The sequence below is a fragment of the Eurytemora carolleeae genome, unplaced genomic scaffold, assembly GCF_000591075.1.
Source record: "Eurytemora carolleeae unplaced genomic scaffold, Eaff_2.0 scaffold895, whole genome shotgun sequence".
Lineage (NCBI taxonomy): Eukaryota > Metazoa > Arthropoda > Copepoda > Calanoida > Temoridae > Eurytemora > Eurytemora carolleeae.
The window spans coordinates 19,081-39,773 of record NW_019396841.1 but is presented as its reverse complement, the minus strand read 5'-3'; the positions used below and the strand labels follow the sequence as shown (position 1 = coordinate 39,773).

Below are 20,693 nucleotides of genomic sequence, written 5' to 3'. Positions count from 1 at the left end.
TAATTTTCACTAAAAGGTGAATAAATATAAAATGTGAAATCTAGAATACCTCTTTCCAATCATTTGTACAACTGTACTGCTATCAGTACAGTGTGTACACTGTACTGTTCTGCTTTTCTTAGATTCAGGATAATGCGAATACTACATTCAAGGCAAAAATCAAATTTATTTTTCCCTTATTATTCTTAGAATTTTCATGTTCTATAGTATAATTTAGATATGATGCAGTGTTACAAATCAAAAATGAGACGATTATGACGACCTTTAACTAATTTTGACTCCTTATTTGAATGAAGTCCCAGCTTGTTTTTTAATGGAATCAAAGCATTTTGGAAATGAGGCTTGATGAATAGATTTAATAGACTCTGAAGTCTCATCTGTGATAAACCATAAATTATTATTTATATATTTTTGAAAGAAAAAAATAGATTTTTGTAGCAGTCACAATGGAAAGGCAGCTTTTGATATTAGCTTTCTCTGCGTTTCTAATCAAGGTTAAAAACATTTTTATTTTCGCGATTATTCAATACATGTCAACTTGTCAAGTTATCTAAGGTAGTTTTTTCATAAGGACTGTGAGCGTAATTTTAAGTAACCCCCCCCCCCCATGCAAAGAAGGGAATACCTGATTTACAACGGCACCCTTTAAACCTTTGACTGGTTCTCCACGTCAAAGAACTTGTGTAAGTTAGTAAACTGGAGCATATGCTAGCTTACAGTGTGAACTCAACAAAGTTGACTATTTCCCGCATATTCTGTGTCCAATGCGTTTAAAATAATTTCATTTATTTATTTATTTATTTTTAACTTCTGGAGACTAGCTATTTTTATTTTTTAAATATAAATGAGGTTGGAAACAAATTTATCAGCTATTACAAAAGTCTCTATAGGTTAAGGATGGGGGGGGGGGTCTTCTTTCGTCATCTTTGATCACTGAAAGGTTTAAAGGGAACCGATGTGAATCGGACACGTTACTCTAAAATAAAGAGTCAGTTGAAACTACGTCCACAGTCTCTTCAATTAAAATTTTTTTTTTTAAATATACGCTCTTATCATATGTCTGTAGAAGTTTTTTATTTCCATCATCTACGGGTTAAACAATTCATGAATATATTTTTAAAATCTTAAAATTCCATTAAATTCTGGAGCAATAAAAGTTTTTTTTTAAGTAGAAGAAACAATTTCTAATACAGTGGCCGGCGTTTGTATCGATAAAATGAAGACGACTTTCTTTTTTTTCAAATATAACTTTACAAGTAAGCATTAAAAGAATCTGTTAACTGACAACTTTTCTTTGTTAACATTTTTATTTGTATCATTGTTGTTTGAATGCTTGATAGAGATTTTATTTGAAAAAGAAAATCGTCTTTATAGTATTTATATATACAACGACGATGACTGTAAAAAAATGTTAAAATTTCAGTAGAGCATAGAAATTTTTTTTTATTTTTTATTTTTTAGGGTATTCTCAGCGATAAAAGTTCGTGTCCTTTTCTTCTTGATACACCTCTACCCTCACATCTGCCATATGGTACTAAATATTTATAAATAAACTCTTTTATCAGTGCTCAAGATCAAATTCATTTTGATGCGGAAAAAATGGTTACAGATCCAGGTCATTAACATTTCTTTAAAATTGACATTTTTTTCAACAGAAGAAAAATTTTCAAATTATTTTTTCTCTTCTTTTCGTTTAATTTTATGCTAAAACTTGAAGAACCATTCTGAGATAAGGACATTTTTAATAATCTCTCTTTTTTCAACAATTCAGATCCGGATCCAGGAAGCCAAAATGATCTTAAGTACGACTTTTTATGATTTGAAAAGTTTATTCTTTTACTTAACTAATCAGCAAAATTTTTGATTCGCTATCGGCCTTATAGGAGTGTCACAAACAAATTGTCTTACCCTGCGGTTTCTTTAGCATTCAAATTTTTTTTTAGGTTTTAGATTCTTAGCAATGTTTCATAATTAAATTTTTTTTGTGTATTTAAGCTTCTATCTATTTATTGATAGGTGGTTAAATATCGTGAAGAAGACGACTGCGAGAGATGAACAGTACTGCTGGTTTTGCCGCAACCCTTTCCTTCCTGTTCATATTTTTTGAATGCCAAAGATTTTTTATAATACCTTTTTTTAGTTTTAGGATGCTTAACGATTTTTTATATATATTTTTGGGGATTTTAAGAGATTTATTATAATTTTTTTTTTATTGTCAAGCAAAGATATTTTTTAGGAGTTGAACATAGCCTTTCCGGTATCCGTCTCATACCAACAAACCACACAGACTTCACAGGTGTATTTTATTAGAAGTATTATTGTTTTTGATGTTGTTATTGTTATTGTGTTAGTGGGTTATGTTCATGTTAATGTTCATGTTCATGTTCATGTTCATGTTCATGTTCATGTTCAGGTTCAGGTTCAGGTTCATGTTCATGTTCATGTTCAGGTTCATGTTCATGTTCATGTTCATGTTCATGTTCATGTTCATGTTCATGTTCATGTTCATGTTCATGTTCATGTTGAGGTTGAGGTTGAGGTTGAGGTTGAGGTTGAGGTTGAGGTTGAGGTTGAGGTTGAGGTTGAGGTTGTTTTTAAATGAATATTGATAAGTTTATGTGCATGTCAATGGTAATGTTAATGATTTTAATATTCATATTAACACTGATAATTGATATGGTTTTTAATGTTAGAGTTTATTATTCTTATTCTTATTCTTATTCTTATTCTTATTCTTATTCTTATTCTTATTCTTATTCTTATTCTTATTCTTATTCTTATTCTTATTCTTATTCTTATTNAGGCGGTTTAAACTTCAGGACGTACATTATTGGGCCCACTTAGAGAGCTCAATATTAATACAGGGTTACGCAGAAAGATGAGACTTTTCTTACTCTTACTCTTACTCTTACTCTTACTCTTACTCTTACTCTTACTCTTACTCTTACTCTTACAATTATTGTTTGTTGTGTGTCTGTAATTAATGTTTTTAATATATTTATTTAGAATGTATGACTGATTGTTGTGAGGAAGCAGCTTGTAATGCAGCTCTTACTGTCAGTAAAGATGATAAAGAGGAGGAAAGAAGCTGATAATAAAAAAGATTATCTAATTCAAAGCTTAAGACTTACTGTACACTGTATGTTTTGTACTGCAATATATTAGTTTTTAACTGTACAGGTTATGTTTGTGTAATGCATAATATTAGTTTTTATCTCATTGTATGTTCGTTTGCTGCATAATATTAGTTTCTAACTGTTCAGGTTATGTTTGTTTATTGCAATATATTACTTTCTAACTGTACAGGTTATGGTTGTTTACTGCAATACATTAGTTTTTAACTGTTCAGGTTATGTTTGTTTACTGCAATATATTAGTTTCTAACTGTACAGTTTATGTTTGTGTACTGCAATATATTAGTTTCTAACTGTACAGTGTATGTTTGTGTACTGTGAGAAAGATGAATTATGCCTTCCGGCCAAGGAATTTGGCCAATATCCATCCACCCTAGGTGTCTAGTCAGATCTAATAGATAATTTAAAACAATAATTTTGTTTTATCTTTATATTGCCTGTTTTTCTTATTTGAAGATTTTAAAGTTGGATTTCCTATAAAAGAAAATATTTTTGTAATGATATTTTAGAAGTAACACACTTTTATGACATGATTCGATTCTATTTAATGCAATTTGATTTAATTTGATTCGATTCGATTCGATTCGATTCGGTTTGGTTTGGTTCAATTTGATTAATTTTATCTGATTAATTGTATAGTTTTGATTCACCCTAACAGCCCGCCCTGGCCCAACGTGACAGTTGCTAAAGATACAGTTTGTGAAGTAGGGTTAGAACTGGAGTCCTGTAAACCCGGAGAAATATGTTCTCCTCTCCACTCGAAATCAAGGTATTGCACAAGAGATGAAAACTTCTGTTTTAAATATGTTAAAGATGCTCTATTACCTTTTGTTCTATTGCCATTTGTTCTTTTGCCATTTGATCTATTGCCAATTTATTTATTACCAATTGATCTATGGACTTTTAGTTTATTTATCATTAGTTCTTATCGCATCATTTGCTCTGTGACTAAAACATGTCATCTGCTCTTTAGAGGAAAAAAAGGCATGACAAAAGATTTATTAATTCATAAACCGCGGGGTTTTTATTGTGGTTCAAAATACGCAAATACTGAAAACCTTGTAAATGGAATTAACTCTTTAGTTCTTCATGTAAATGAGATTTGTGATCTATTTATAGCGACACAAAAAACTAAAAATAGTGCGGTGAGTGCAGGAACTAGTATCAGGGACTAAAACACCATTAATTAATAATGTTGGTATTTTTAAAATGACATCATTTCTCTTTCCATTCAGGAATGGAGTATGCAGATGTGGTGAAGGCTCTAAATATACTAATGAAGGTTGTATTCCCAACCCTACTCTTGAAGGTACCAACTTTATCTATTTAAACAAGGACAATTATAAAGAAACATGTCAACTTGTCTGACACTGCACACTTGATAAACAATCAGAGTTTTAAAATAAGTCCCACGATTTGATTAAATAAGTTCTGAACACTTGCACAGTTACGATCAGCTTTAAATGTTTTTCCTGTTTAGTAAAAAGTAGATTCAAATAAGAAAATGAACAAAAGTTAATGGCATATTTGTGCTCAATGTTGCAACTTCAAAAAACTTGTGTTAAAAATTTTGACTTAAAAAAATTGTATGTAAGAACATCTATCATAATAATACTATTTCCAGTGACTACAGCACTGCCAGTGGTAGAGACTATAACTATAGCTGTGTCTGTCTCTAATAAGACTATCCGACTACCTGAATCTAGTTCTAGTCTAACAGCCTTTACAGTTCCAGCACCTACCAAGGACAATCCATTCTCGTACGAATGGAAGGCTCAGGAATCAAATTTACAAGGTACAGGGTTACCTACAAAGGATGAGACTGTAAAAACGATTTAGAACTTTTCAAATATAATAATTACAAGTTAAATTCAAGTCTTCTGCCTTGAATGTGGTTTCTTTAAATTGTTTATTAATGGATTTGGCAATGAAAGTGGTTTCTTTAAATGCTTTATTAAATGATTTAGCAAAGCTAGCTGTTCCATTAAATGGTTTAATAGATGATTTGGCAAAGAAAGTGGTTTCTTTAAATGGTTTATTAAATGAATTGGCAAAGAAAGTGGTTTCCTAAAATGGTTTATTAAATGATTTTGGCAAAGAAAGAAACAAGTTTAAAGTTGGCAGGGAAAAATGATTATAAGGAAACAGACAGTATATATTCCGTACAGTCGGTTCTCATGTCTCATTCTTTATGTGTAACCCTGGTTACAATCTTTACAATCTGTAATAAAATAAGGGATAAGGATTGGATATTTCTAGCAATTAAATAACTTATATGGATATTTCTAGCAATTAAATAACCAATATGGATATTTCTAGCAACTAAATAACCAATATGGATATTTCTAGCAATTAAATAACGTATATGGATATTTCTGGCAATTAAATAACGTATTTGGATATTTCTAGCAATTAAATAACGTATATGGATATTTCTAGCAACTAAATAACGTATTGGATATTTCTAGGAGTTAAATAACGCATATGGATATTTTTAGGAACTGAATCTGACTCTAACAGTGAGACGTTGAAACTGTCAGCTCTGGAAGAAGGAGTTTATGTTTTCAAGGAACAGACATATCATTATTATTATTATTTTCAACGACTCATTTTATTCTCTGATTGCAATTAATTTAAGAAGATAAGGGGGGGAAAAGAAGGAAGAGGGAAGGAAAAAGAAGAAAATGTATTTTGAATATGCTATTTATGACAGATATACTTGAAAAGGGCTTTAAAAACTTCAAAAATATATCACATAGGAGGACCTTGTTATCGTCCTTTCTAGGGCACCAAAACACCCCAACAACTCCTGAATCCAGATCCAAGTAGCAAAATTCAGATATTTTAATTGTCACGTTTCTATTTGAAAACTAGCGAAAAGAGTGCGGCCAGTTTTTCAAATTTGTTTTGGTCAAAGGAACTGGCTAAACTTTGGAAATATTAATTGCGCTAGATCCTAGCACCTGATAAGATATATATTGGTTGTCTAGGTATCTGTGACCTCTAAATCTCCTCCTGGTTATGGTGAAACTATGGCAAATGTTACAGTACTCCCTCTACCACGCATCAATACTCCGCCAAAAGCTGTAATTGTCCCCGCCAGTCAGATAGTTACTCTTCCAACCAACAAGGTGATTTAGAGGCATCAAACCTTTAAAGGGAATGGTCACTAATAAAACATTTTATTTCTTCAAAGCAAAGTATAAATTAAACATGGGTTAGATACAGTAGTCTTGGCGTTTATGAAGATGGCTTTTCTTTTTCAGTTTTGATATCAACCAGCTTTTTTAAATTATAAGTTTTAAATTTTACTGAGAAGCTTTAACATGGAAAGCTTGGTTGAAATCAAAATTTAAATTAAAAGTCGTCTTCATTGTACTGAATTTGAAATATAGGTTGGATATTATAGATATGTAATAAGGGAATAAATCATCTCAGAAAGTTCGATTATATTTAGGCCTTTCATTGCATTTCTATGTTTTTATTCCAATTTGTTTCATTATAACAAAGGGCCTCAGTTGTCCTCTAAGTGGACTGAGAAAAAACTAGTAAACCGACCCATCAGCACCTCCATTGGATAATGAGATGTGAGCCTCAGGGTAGGGGCCTGTTAGGATCGTATACTGGTAAATACTACCTGGGTCAGACTGCTTGCTGGAAGTCTTATCATGCAGCCCAGGCTTTTACAACAGCCCGCCTAGTCCTGCGAGAGGTCTAAATTAACTACAAAGCTTTTTTTCTTTTTTTTCTTTTTTTGCAGGCTGTGATAGACGGAAGCAAATCCTCTGACGACGGTGATGATCTTTCTTTTACCTGGGTAGTTAGTAGCGGTCCCATGGGATACCAACCTGAACTACCTGCAGTACCTACCCTTACTCTAGACCATCTTATTGCTGGTAAGTACTTTAACTACCTGCAGTAGCTACTCATACTCTAGACCATCTTATTGCTGGTAAGTACCTGAACTAATTGCAGCAGCTACCTATACTCTAGACCATCTTATTGCTGGTAAGTACCTGAACTACCTGCAGTAGCTACCCATACTCTAGACCATCTTATTGCTGGAAAGTACTTTAACTACCTGCAGCAGCTACCTATACTCTAGACCATCTTATTGCTGGCAATTACCTGAACTACCTGCAGTACCTACCCTAGAACCCTTTGTTGGTGGTATTGAATTATCTAAGCATGGACCGAATTTGATGAATTTGAACTGCCTACCGCTGGTTCAAATTTGAATTATTGATTCAAATCCTTCCTTCACCCTGTTCCGACTGTGATAACTCAAAAAGTATTGGTCTTCTGATGTTATTCTATTTTGGACTGTTTATATACATGCCCTGTACTTTAGGCTAAAAGCTGTGCTTTTATACCTACTGCTTGAGTCCTAAGGCATACTGCCTGAATGCCTTATTTTACCTTTACCAGACTATATCTATATTTAGAATAATATCAAGCTACTCATTTATAAAATATTTGATGTCCCTAGGGAATTACAGTATAAAGCTGACAGTGAAGGATAAGGAGGGGGAATCTGATTCAGCAGTTTCCTCTTTATCAGTTCTCAAGGAGACAGATTATCCACCCACGGTCAGAATTTTATTATAATAAATATTTTTTTAACAAAATTGACTTTGCAAATATGTTAGTATGGTCTGAAAGTTTTTTTTTCATTTGGTTTGTCAAGATTATTTTCTGTCTAAATCATGTAAAACGTGTGTGTTGTGTGTGCCAAGATAAACCATCGAGTTATTAGTCATTTCTTTAAGTTCTGATGGACTCTATAAAAGTTATAAAATTCCTTTAAAACATGTTTAAAAATGTAAAATCGATTTGTAACAATTATATGAATAAGATATTAAACTGTTTTTAATGCAAATCTACATTAAAATCTCACAATTAATAGAAATTTGAGTACTGCGGTCTTTTTCTAAATGTTGAACATAACCTTAGATTTTAACAGTTCCCATAAGCTTAAACTATTTCCTATCTAGTGCGGCAGGTTTATGTTAACTTACACTGAGAAAATATATTTAGCACACATTAGTTCAAAAGTTGCATAATCCGAACCACTGCAACAGCTCGTTTAGTCCAGACCCAGTATGTGATTGTCCCAACGTGGTTTGTGACCGAATCAGGCGGTCTAAACTTCAGGACGTACATTATTGGGCCCACTTAGAGAGCTCAATATTAATACAGGGTTACGCAGAAAGATGAGACTTTAGGGATGACTTTACAGAATTTGTTGCATCATATCCATAATTCCCTGAAATTGTAAATTTGTTTCTTTTTCAAATTATTAAATAAGCCATTCAAGGCAGTAACTTAATTTAATTTTGGGATCGTCATATCTTCAGAGTTTTCAGTCGTCTTCACAGTCTTATCCTTTTTGGGTAGCCATGGGTGTCGTATCGTTTGCACTAATTATTGATCGGACTAACGTACATTCGCACTAACGTTCATTCGGACTAACGTTTTATTTGAGGGTTAGGTTGGGTTAAGACAATTTCTGGGCCTAGCGCTTCGGCTAGAACAGGCTAGGGGGCCGGGCGCTGCGGCCACAAGTGTTACTGATCAGCTGACTTTAGTGCAAAAGTACGTTAGTTCAATCGGACATTAGTGCAAACGATATAGCATCTAGCCATGTACAATGTACATACATACATTTCAGCTTTATTTAGAATTTATCTATAAGTTTATTATTCCTAGGCAAATGCTGGCGAGGATAAGATTGTTTACCTGCCTCACAATATCGTTATTCTCAACGGGAACAAGAGCTCAGACGATCATGAAATAGTTTCATGGGAGTGGACAAAGGTTTAAAAATATTTTTCCCATTTTCTTCACATAATAAAAGCAGAAAAGCTTTATTTGGCGAGGGAGGGGGTGCAGAGCCGCCATCTTGAGCCCCGCGAAATGACCTCCGGAGCCTTCTGATACACAGAATGACCTCCAAGCCCTGCGAAACCTTCTCCGTGCCNCCCCCTATCTATGTATGTAAACGGTCATCTGATCAAGTTAAATTGTATGAACAAATTATTCGATGGCACTCATAACAATTCAGATGTGAAAAGTGTTGAAAATCAAATTTTAATCGAACAAAGGATTAAAAGTTACCACTGTGAATCGAACATATATAAATGGAGAGACTCTGAAAATTAATTTCTGTTTTCCTGAGGATGAAAAATTCCTCCTAATCCATGACAATTAAACTATAGGATTTTACTCGGGTCTTAATAAGGTCACTTTAAGGTTAGTGTTTGTAAAAACGAAGGTTGGAAAATGATTTGTTTTAAGATAAAAACCTGTGCTTGGGATCCATTTCATCTTGATGCGGATCCGGATTCAGGATCCGCATCAAAATAATGGACCCGGATCCGGACCAAGGTCATGAACATTTCTGAAAGATTTACAGCATTGTTTTAGCAAAGCAGAATTGTCAAATTATTTTTCTTCTTTTTTTCGCTTATTTTTATGCTACAACTTGATAAACCTTACAGAGATCCTGAAATTTTTGTAATCTTTCCTATTTAAACCGTTCAAATTTGGGTTTTAAGAGTAAACAAGTTTTTTTCAGTATTTGGTTGATATTTTACCCCTTGGATCCAGATCCGTGGATCCGCATATTTATTTCTGAGGATGCGGATACGGATCCGGATCTGGATCCTAAGCTCTGGACAAAACATAGAAAAACACCTTAATGATTCTTCTCCAATACTGTGGTCAACATATATATCAGTACTGAAATAAAATACAGAGGCTGGCATATATTTTATACATTATTTTTTACTGAATTGGTTCCGCTAAAGATTGGTTGGTGTATTTACCAATGAATTATTATAAACTAAATATTACTGTTTCAGTAAACGGCACTATTGATATCACTGTATGATAAATAAATATAACTATTGATTTATTAGAAAAAACCTGAGGATGGAGTGGAGCTACCAGCTGATATTACAGGTACAAACCATAATATTTTTTTCATAAAAGTTCAAAATATAAACTAACTAAGCTTTCTGACGTAATTACCACTTAAGCTGGTTAGTAAGCAGTTAAACCATATACTTAATCTTCACATCATTCAATAGTTCGGAATTAAGGTCTCGTTTTTCACTGAGTGGTAATTTACACCATATTAAAAATTCCTGCTTTTCATCGTTCTCAATTCTTTCCTGCAGTAGAAATGCGAAAGTCATTATTGTAGAGAGACAACAATTGAAAATGACCTAATTTATAATTAACTTGAGCAGACAAAGCTTTCATGGGTACCATCGTAAATCTCACAACCCCTTTAAATTAATTGTTTGTATTTGTTCAGGAGCAAGAACTCCTTACTTGAAGATTGCAAACCTGGAAATGGGAATCTATAATTTTGTTCTTAAGGTGATTTTTTACAACAACAAAAATCTATATTATTTAAAATAAACAACATTTTAATGGAAGTGCGGACTTAACCTTCTTCAACTTTTAAGTTTATATAAATAGTTTTGTATCAGTTTATATTAAATTGTAATATTTCTCTAGGTTACAGATAGTGCTGATCAGATGAGATCTGATGAGGTTTCAGTTTATGTTAAACCTCCATCAAACCTTCCCCCTCATGCTGACGCCGGTCTTGTGAGTTAAAATTTTTTTTTAAGTATTATACAGGGTTAGTCACAAAGAATGAGACTGTAAAGACGACCCAAAACTCTAAAAATGTGACGATTTGAAGCTTGATATTTGGTTTCTTCATTCAATCGAGTATTTTAATGGTTAACAAAATGCTTATGTACAAAAAATAAGCCTACAAGGAACCCTGAATGCTAGATAACAGACAATACAAATTCCGTACAGTCGTCTCTGAAGTATCACCCTTTGTGGGGAACCCTTTATGATACTGGCTGAAGTGCTCAGCATTGCCCGTGGAATTTTTGACACATGCAAAAAAATTAAACTCTGAAAAAAATCTACATTTTTTTAGCCTATGTTACCCTAAGGATACCCATTAGTTTCCTTAAAAATGTCAGCCCATTCGGTCCAGCCGTTTAGCCAGCTATAGCTAACATAAAATGTATAATATATATATGAGCTTTGAGCTTTATTATATAGATATAATTTTTAATATTTGGATCAGTAGAATATTGAACATAAAAGTTGATTGTGAAAAAAACCAAAGTTGACATATAAGAAAAACCAGTCAAAACCAACCAATAAAAACCTGTAAGTGCAGTATTCCCCCTATAAAGAAGGGAGGTGATATTGTAATATTTGAAGGGTATTTATATATAATTAAGCCTATTATCACAACATTATTATTTTTTATAACTAAAGTTCACCTATGGCTTAAATAGTCCTAATATTATGAATTAGTATTATTTTAATTATTTCCTAATTAAAAAGCATAAAAAGCCCAAAAAAAACAATAACCCCCAATAAAACCAATTGGGCTGAGTTTTTCCCAACCTTGGAAAAAACTGCCAATATGATAATATATTTATTCTTTAGAGCATTAGTTGGAAAATATGAACAGTTTGAAGTAGGTGAACTAAACATTCATAGTTATACTACTTACAGATAATTTAATCTTGCCTCAGATTTATCAAACATTTGTTTTTAACTCAATAAAGAAGGAAAAGAGGTTTTTTTAAACATAAAATATGAAAATAAATTTCATTTCTTTGTTTTCAGGACCAAGATTTATCTCTCCCACTTCCTTTTATAGTTCTGGATGGAAGTGGCAGCACAGATGATCTCAATATAACACAATATGTTTGGAAACAGTTGGAAGGTTCGCATACAATTCATTATTCAATTTTTGGTGGATCGTTTAACTGGTTATAATTCAGATAAAATCTTTAGAATAGTTGATCTAACTCTAACTTTTTTTGTGGATTTTGTTTCATCCGAATATTTAGAACAAATAGGAATTCATTCTATTTGTTATCCCTTTCTTTAAATCACTTAAAGGGATTGTTCGCGAAAAATGAAAGGGGGTATAGGCTTAATGCGATAAAAAAGCGCTTTTGATCGCTACTAATCTTACTTCTATATGTTGTGTCTATAAGGAGAAACTTGTTAAAGACGTCTCATACCGAATAACTTAGCGCCCATACAAATTCAGAAAATTGCAACATACGACTTAGACCGTAAAAAATCAATTTAATTTCAAACAAATCATTCAGATAGTACAACCTATAGTCATCGATTATCTTTCGCCACATTTGTATATAGTTTATATTTTATAATATTTTATATGTTCAGAAAACGTTTTAACTGATTTCGAAAAATGTGAGTGGTCCGCGGCATTCTTAGATAGTTGCGCAAGCCGCAAGAGAAATAATCAAATTCAAAACAAATTAATTAAAAAATATTATAAAATATAAACTATATACAAATGTGGCGAAAGATAATCGATGACTATAGGTTGTAATATCTGAATGATTTGTTAGAAATTAAATTGATTTTTTACGGTCTAAGTCGTATGTTACAATTTTCTCAATTTGTATGGGTGCTAAGTTATTCGGCATGAGACGTCTTTAACAAGTTTCTCCTTATAGACACAACAGATAGAAGTAAGATTAGTAGCGATCAAAAGCGCTTTTTTATCGCATTAAGCCTATACCCCCTTTCATTTTCGCGAACACTCCCTTTAAAGAAGTAGTTGCTTTGTTAATTTGATCGATATTAGCTGTTAAGCATATTGTAATAATAATGTTGATAACACCAAGTTCGTTCTTTCTAGTTTCAATATGTTGGCATTATATCCATTATCCATTTCTGATAGTGAATACCGCCAACAACTTGGTGTTAAAAATATTTCAATTAAGACCATTTTGGATAATGTAATATATTTTTAGTCTGTATCAAATATGATTGCGAAATATTATGAATTATGAACACCTTTAATAATTTATCACTTTTCGTTGATTTCAATATTTTGGTTAATTTTTTTAATGTGAAAAATGAATGAAAATGGAATGGTGGTTGCTCTAAATAATTGTCTCATAAAATTAGCACTATAAGCGGCTAAAACCAGGAATCAAAGACAATTTTGTAGAGTTGCTTTCTTTCTAGTTTCATAAGGAATGTATTATTGTTGTTATTACAAATCATTCCATGGAAATCAGGAAAAATATGAATAATGTCATCTAAAACTTAAACTGTTTTAGGCCCTAACGTTGCTAAAATAAGTTTGCCTGGATCTGCGAAAACAAATGTATCTAGTCTCGCTGTTGGAACTTATAAATTTCAACTAACAGTCAGGTTGGTTTTTGAAAAGGTTTTTTTTTCTTATTTAAAGCCTTTGAGCCGTGCGGGACATCTTGATAATGTCACTTTCAGACAAAAATCACGCTCATGGGAATGCTTTTTTCCTATAAACAGGGAATCATTTGGTTCTGCTGTACCAGCATTTCTAATAACGACCTATTCAGGGATCACTGGGCTAGCATTGATACTGATTACGATCTGTTTTGTGATGGTAGTGGTAACAATGATACTGATGATGATTTGATTTAGTGATTGTAGTGTTAACAATGATACTGATGATGATCTGTTTAGTGATAGTAGTGGTAACAATGATTCTGATGATGATCTGTTCAGTTATGTTAGTACTATCAATGATACTGATGATGATCTGTTTAGTGATGGTAGTGGTAACAATGATACTGATGATGATCTATTTAGTAATGCTACTGGTAACAATGATACTGATCATGATCTATTTAGTGTTGGTAGTGGTAATAATGATATTGATGATGATCTGTTCAGTGATGGATGTGCTATTAATGATACTGATGATGATCTATTTAGTGTTGGTAGTGGTAACAATGATACTGATCATGATCTGTTTAGTTATGGTAGTGGTAACAATGATACTGATCATGATCTATTTAGTAATGGTAGTCATGGTAAAAATAATACTGATGATGATTTGTTTAATGATAATAGTGCTATCAATGAGACTGATTATGATTTGTTTAGTGATGGTAATGGTAACAATGATACTGATGATGATCTATTTAGTGATGGTAGTGGTAACAATGATACTGATGATGTCCTGGTGACTATCCGTCAAGATACTAACCAAGCCCCTATAGCTAAAATTCTTCAACCTGGTAAAAATAAGTTTATTTGGATTTGTTTGTAAGTATAGTGTTCTCATTCTTTATTTATTTCTATTTTTGTTTTTGCTTTTTTTGGTTCAGCAAATCATACCGCACATTCTGTGCTTTTCAAGAATTATTTATTTTGAAAATTTGAATTTAAATTTTTATCAGATAAAGTAATGCTCCCAGTATCTTCTATTACCCTGGATGGATCTGAAAGTTCTGATGATCTTGCAATAGAATCCTGGGAGTGGACTAGAGAACCAGGCACAGAATTCATCGATATTCTTTCATTCATCCTTTCAGCCATCCTTCCTTTCATTTATTCATTCATTCATTCATTTATCCACCTAACCTTTCATTCATTCTTTCATCTCAGATCAGACAATTGGAACGGAAATGCACTTTTACTTAAGAAAAACTTAGGTTTTTGGCCGGAAAATGAACGTACTGCTAAGATTTAATGAACCCCCACTATTCACTCACCTTTTTTTTGGCGGGGGGGGGGGGCATTTTTTATCAAGGAATCTAAATAAAATTTGATAAGATTAAGGATGGTAAATAGAAGAAAAAAATAAGAGAAAATGTTTCCACCTTTCACTTAAAGGTTTTAAAGAAACATAATTTTATTTAAAAAACATAATAATTCAATAAGCAAAATGCATAGACTGGTGTTGTAGCTAAAAAGTTGCATGAAATTCCAAATTAGGTGCAACATCTAGAGTAACTAATTTTCAAGTCCCCTTTTCCCTATGTAAGTATTTTCCATATATGGTATATATTTTCTTGAAAAATCTGTTTATTCCCAGATGTACGTTTTTTAATGACTTTTTGGGCCTAAAAATCAAGAAGGTTAAAGGAAATTTCCTTTTTATGTAAACTGCTTTATTGGCCTGGGAGAGGGATTTTTTCAATAAAATATGTTCCTTCTGATGAATATTGGACTCCTTCTGATGAATATGGGTTGTGTAGAGAGTATATCAGCTGGTCTAGTTGTAGGAGGATGGAATTCATCTAAACTAGTTTTAACAGATCTTGTGCAGGGGAACTATCTCTTCTCATTAAAGGTTGGAAACATTTTAATATTTTCATTTAAATTGTGTATGGGTTAATTTTATAGTGTTAATCAACTTTATTAAGACAACTGGATCATAAAAGGTTCATCTTCCCTTACACGGAGGCACACACAATTTTCTGTAGTTAGGGTTGTATGGTTGTTATTGTTATTATATCAAATCTGTTCGATTCCATTATTGTAAACCTATTGTGTAAGAATTCCCATTATTACACGGTTCAGGAGAAAACATTTCTAATATTGTTCGCTTCCTTGCGTGTAAGAATGCTTATTCTTTCACTGGGGGTGTAGAAGAATATTAATTCTTACACACTCCATATATTGATCTTTTCAACATAGAACAAAATTGATATGAACTTAATTACTTTGTACGAACAACATATGGACAAAGCTTTAAGCCTTATTAGGCATTTTTTATCAAACTGTGTAAAAGCATACTGCCCGACTGCCTACTTTATTCAATCAACATTTTTAGTTTTTCTTTATTGAAAACCAAGTTTTGTAAGATTTTGCAAATCTCTGCATATTTGTAATAAAACGGTCAGAGCTTTTCCAAAATGGAAAGGTTATCATGTTTTTCACAATTTCAATCAACTGCTTTTTAACTTTATAAATGGATACTGAACAAAAAGAGCTTTTCCAAAATTCAACATTCAGTTGTAATATTTGGACAAAATAGACAGAATTAAGGTAATGGAGGTCTATTTTCCCTCCACCATACAGCTAAAACTGGTTTGGAAGTACCTCAGTAGTTACCATATCTTGCATAGCTCGAGGTTGAAGTGGAACCACAATCTAAAACATTGAATGTTTGGTTATGGAAACAAGTCATTAGTGTCACAAACTATATTTGGGGTCTTAACACTCTATAGCAATGAAACCAACCCAATAAATCTTGATTCATGAAATATGAATTTCAGATTTTGGCTTTAAAATATGTGTTTAATGTTTAAGGTGGCTGATGCTCAGGGGAAAACTGATAATGGAAAGGTCGCGTTTACTGTTGAGGAAGACAAGGATGTTCTTTCCTCAGTAGAAATCATTTTTGATCAAGAACTGGGTAGTCTTACTCAAGCTGAACTCAGGTATAGTCAACTTGGTAGTCTTACTCAAGCTGAACTCAGGTATAGTCAACTGGGTAGTCTTACTCAAGCTGAACTCAAGTATAGTCATCTCGCTAGTCTTACTCAAGCTGAACTCAGGTATAGTCAACTGGGTAGTCGTACTCAAGTTGAACTCAGGTATAGTCAACGGTGTAGTCTATCTTAAGCTGAACTCAGGTATAGTCAACTGGATAGTCTATCTTAAGCTGAACTCAGGTATAGTCAACTCTGTAGTCTTACTCAAGCTGAACTTATGTATAGTCAACTTGGTAGTCTATCTCAAGCTGAACTCAGGTATAGTCAACTGGATAGTCTATCTTAAGCTGAACTCAGGTATAGTCAACGGGGTAGTCTATGTTAAGCTAAACTTTGGTATAGTCAACTGGATAGTCTATCTTAAGCTGAACTCAGGTATAGTCAACTAGGTAGTCTTACTCAAGCTGAACTTATGTATAGTCAACTTGGTAGTCTCTCTCAAGCTGAACTCAAATATAGTCAACTCGGTATTCTATCTCAAGCCGAACTCAGGTATAGTCAACTCGGTAGTCTTACTTAAGCTGAACTTATGTATAGTCAACTTGGTAGTCTATCTCAAGCTGAACTCATGTAAAGTCAACTTGGTAGTCTTCCTCAAGCTGAACTCAGGTATAGTCATCTCGGTAGTCTTACTTAAGCTGAACTTATGTATAGTCAACTTGGTAGTCTATCTCAAGCCAAACTCATGCATAGTCAACTGGGTAACTGGGTAGTCTTACTCAATCTGAACTCAGGTATAGTAAACTGGGTAGTCTATCTAAACCGAACTCAGGTATAGTCAACTAGGTAGTCTATCTCAAGCCGAACTCAGATATAGTCAACTAGGTAGTCTATCTTAAGCTGAACTCAGGAATAGTCAAATAGGTAGTCTTACTCAAGCTGAAGTTAGGTATAGTCAACTTGGTAGTCTTACTCAAGCTGAAGTTAGGTATAGTCAACTTGGTAGTCTTACTCAAGCTGAAGTTAGGTATAGTCAACTTGGTAGTCTATCTCAAGCTAAACTCTGGAATAGTCAACTTGGTAGTCTATCTAAAGCTGAACTCTGGAATAGTCAACTGGATAGTCTCACTCAAGCTGAACTCAGGAATAGTCAAATAGGTAATGAGTAGTCTTTTTTAAAGTAGGAATACGGATCGGTTGCTTGAAGGTTTAACGTATTTTTTATAAAACTAAGTTTTTTGGGCAGTTAGTAATTTTGAGGCCTTCAAAAAAATTACTAAATATTATATTTAAAGGATTAAGGAATTTAGTTTTGGCCACAAACTCTGATTTGGTAACCCCTATATCTTTGCTACCCTATGTTGTGTTGTAGACCTTTGATATTTCAATCTATGAATTCTGATTTCTGGTAGATCAAAGAGTCGAAGTTTTAATCAATTCAAATTTCAGGGATGTCTTATGTCCATATTGAAGATTCAAGATGACTACACTTAATTGAGTCTCAAGTTTGGATTTGAATTATCAAAGGTTTACACCATCCGGAAAAATAAATTTTGTGGCAAGAAACCATTTCTTTGAATTGTAAAATTTCCTAAAAGTTACCGAATGGAGGAGTGTAATATTTATATTAATTGTTAAGGAATGTTTTGGATGCAATCAAGATATTTGTGCGAGGTAAAGGAGATGTAGTTCTTGATTCATTGAAACCAGCTCGAAGAACCGGTTTTGCAACCGTCGTCTTCAAGGTCAAATCCACTGCAGGGGATTCAAAATATTTGAAAGGTACAGAAGCCGTGTGATATTACAAGCATTTGTAATTTCAAAAGAGTTTTAAAAGAGTTGCATGTTTGGTTGAAAACGGTATACCCAAAATATCGTCGTTTTATCTATCTTGAATAGTGTTAAATTCTCACAAGTTTCTTCTTAGTTTTTGTAGCATTAATCTTGCCACTCCTCAATTTTCAAGAAGAATAAAAATATCTCATTAATCTTTGATCAGACACGCCACTGAGTTGCTTCTAATGTTTTTATGGTTAATATTTGCCAGGGTTGGATGTAATCTCCTCCCTAAAAGCAACCTTGAGAACTAACCCTGATGTTCTGGGTATTCCTGTTCTAAACCTGGAGACGGTGGTCTGCCAGAATACATGTGGAGGGCACGGGCATTGTAATCAGAATACAAGGTAAACAGAGTTAATAATAATGCCGGAAAACTTTCTAAAAAGTAAAATTGTATTTCATCTCAGAATTTCAAATGGAATACTATTTTGCTTCTGTATAATGATTTTTAAAAAAGGGTCGTAACTGCCTTCTAAGTAATGTAAGATTACCTGACTGCAGGGAAGACCATCTTTCGATGAGGTCTCTTTAAATTGGAGATTATTTATATTTTTGAAATTATTATAATATTATTTTTTAATGGATTTCATAATAGAGTTTAAAATAACTCCGGGAATGGAACTATTTGAAAAACAATATTTCACTGAGCAATATATCATATTGACGAGAATTGAAGAAGGACATGAGAAGGACTGAACTAACTTAAATCTCTCTCTACAGAACTCATGTACACCACAAGTACTCAATGACAAACAGGGTGTCCCACGAAACATGACAGTTGGTGAATAGTTTAGAATGTCTTTTTCCATTATTTGTCGAGTTGTTTGATACCAAAGATCAATAAAGATATTATATGGGAGTCATGTTATATAAAAATTGATTTCAAAGTAAAATATTATTAAGCAAAATATTTGTTTAAATAAAAATAACTATTTATAAAATGTCATGTTTTGTGGGACACCCTGTAAGAACATCCAATGTTCACAACTGACCTAGTTAATCTATAAAATAGGAATATCTTTAAAACATCTCTTTACATTTATATCTTTCAAGTTGAAAAATGTCGTCTTATGCGCAATCTATCTTTATCTATGCTGTTATCTCTGTTATCTCTGATATCTCTGATATCTCTGTTATTTCCGTTATTTCTGTTATTTCTGTTATTGTTATTATTAATTAAGGGAGTGTGTGTGTTCTCCCTTCTGGGTTGAGAACTCGTTTAAAAGATATATTCTGAAGGGGGAACCTAACTGTGATTGGTGAGTACTGATAATAATAATAGTATAGGGTTACCCACAAAGACTGGGACTATGCGGAATTGATACTATCTGTTTTCTTACATTTATGATTCTTTTTTATTGTAAACTTGTTACTTTCGTTTCTATATCTTTTGATAAGCTATTAAGAGTCTATATTCGAAGCAGAACACTTAATCAACCTTGGGACCGTTATATTATAAGAGTTTAGGTCGTCTTTTAGGATACTAGTTGACTTCACATTCTTAGTTAACAAAGCCTTACAACAAGTTCTAAAGTTATAAATAATACACTTCGAAACAAATTTGATAAAGGACAATCAGTATTAGCCATTCTTATCAGAGTGTTCTATAGATCGAACTGTTTTTGGTCAATTTGTACAGGTCGCACACAACTATTAGATTCATTTTCCCTCTAAATTACGAAATCAACAAAATCGCTTATTTGGCAGCAAAAGTTGGAATGCTTTGAATTAAGCGACAAAAATCGGTTATATTGAAAAAATTGCATATTTGGCAATGATATAACTTTTGTTGCAAATTAAGCAACATTTTGTTGAATAAATTGGCAGCCAACTAACTTTTGCTGCCAACTAACTTTTGCTGCCAACTAACTTTTGCTGCCAACTAATTTATGCTGCCAACTAACTTTTTCTGCCAACTAACTTTTGCTGCCAAATAACTTTTGCTACCAAATAACTTTTGCTGCCAACTAACTTTTGCTGCCAACTAACTTTTGCTGCCAAATAACTTTTGCTGCCAACTAACTTTTGCTGCCAAATAAGCAATTTTTTCGATTTCGTAAATAAGAGTGATTATTTATTCTTCTATTTTTAGGTCTGTGATATATGTGATAGTGATATGTATGAGCTTGTTTGTTATTGTTTTGGTAGTGTACTGTCTGTACTGCGGTTGTTGGAAGGATAAACGAAAATACAACAGGAAATAATCTAAACACCAAAACATTCTAACTATAAGTAGGGGAATATATTTTTAAGAATTAAATTATTTTTGAAGATCTTGGGCTAAAAATGAAAAATTGAACATGAAGAGGTAGGTTTTTTTCATGCTTTTTCATACTTTTTTATACTTTTTTTGTACTTTTAATCCGAAAAAATCATTAATTTTTCCAATTGAGCGAAAAAACCCTTTTAAACAAATTTTGCGCTCCTTGAGAACATTAATAACTTCAGAGGGAAAAAATAGGGGGGGGGGGGG

At 32.8% G+C, this 20,693-nt stretch overlaps 1 protein-coding gene across 2 annotated transcripts in view; it reads left to right on the top strand.

Moving 5' to 3' along the window:
• Positions 1 to 10: 10 nt before the first annotated feature.
• The window catches only part of LOC111709282 (dyslexia-associated protein KIAA0319), a 22,091-nt gene continuing 1,408 nt past the window's right edge, over positions 11 to 20,693 (top strand). The window contains exons 1-27 of one of the 2 annotated variants that reach the window (XM_023482905.1): positions 11 to 152; positions 442 to 494; positions 1,462 to 1,531; positions 2,237 to 2,296; positions 3,007 to 3,080; positions 3,436 to 3,511; positions 3,774 to 3,903; positions 4,370 to 4,443; positions 4,759 to 4,929; positions 5,633 to 5,703; positions 6,125 to 6,265; positions 6,895 to 7,030; positions 7,624 to 7,724; positions 8,844 to 8,951; positions 10,055 to 10,097; positions 10,456 to 10,520; positions 10,662 to 10,754; positions 11,808 to 11,907; positions 13,289 to 13,382; positions 14,145 to 14,236; positions 14,399 to 14,494; positions 15,200 to 15,294; positions 16,257 to 16,387; positions 18,021 to 18,163; positions 18,429 to 18,564; positions 19,402 to 19,479; positions 20,313 to 20,417. In XM_023482905.1, the coding sequence (XP_023338673.1) occupies positions 447 to 494; positions 1,462 to 1,531; positions 2,237 to 2,296; positions 3,007 to 3,080; positions 3,436 to 3,511; positions 3,774 to 3,903; positions 4,370 to 4,443; positions 4,759 to 4,929; positions 5,633 to 5,703; positions 6,125 to 6,265; positions 6,895 to 7,030; positions 7,624 to 7,724; positions 8,844 to 8,951; positions 10,055 to 10,097; positions 10,456 to 10,520; positions 10,662 to 10,754; positions 11,808 to 11,907; positions 13,289 to 13,382; positions 14,145 to 14,236; positions 14,399 to 14,494; positions 15,200 to 15,294; positions 16,257 to 16,387; positions 18,021 to 18,163; positions 18,429 to 18,564; positions 19,402 to 19,479; positions 20,313 to 20,417 (2,531 nt within the window). In that variant the 5' untranslated portion in view covers positions 11 to 152; positions 442 to 446. Of the gene's footprint in view, positions 153 to 438; positions 495 to 1,461; positions 1,532 to 2,236; positions 2,297 to 3,006; positions 3,081 to 3,435; positions 3,512 to 3,773; positions 3,904 to 4,369; positions 4,444 to 4,758; positions 4,930 to 5,632; positions 5,704 to 6,124; positions 6,266 to 6,894; positions 7,031 to 7,623; positions 7,725 to 8,843; positions 8,952 to 10,054; positions 10,098 to 10,455; positions 10,521 to 10,661; positions 10,755 to 11,807; positions 11,908 to 13,288; positions 13,383 to 14,144; positions 14,237 to 14,398; positions 14,495 to 15,199; positions 15,295 to 16,256; positions 16,388 to 18,020; positions 18,164 to 18,428; positions 18,565 to 19,401; positions 19,480 to 20,312; positions 20,418 to 20,693 lie in introns of both variants that reach the window. The other variant, XM_023482904.1, reaches the window with a different exon arrangement.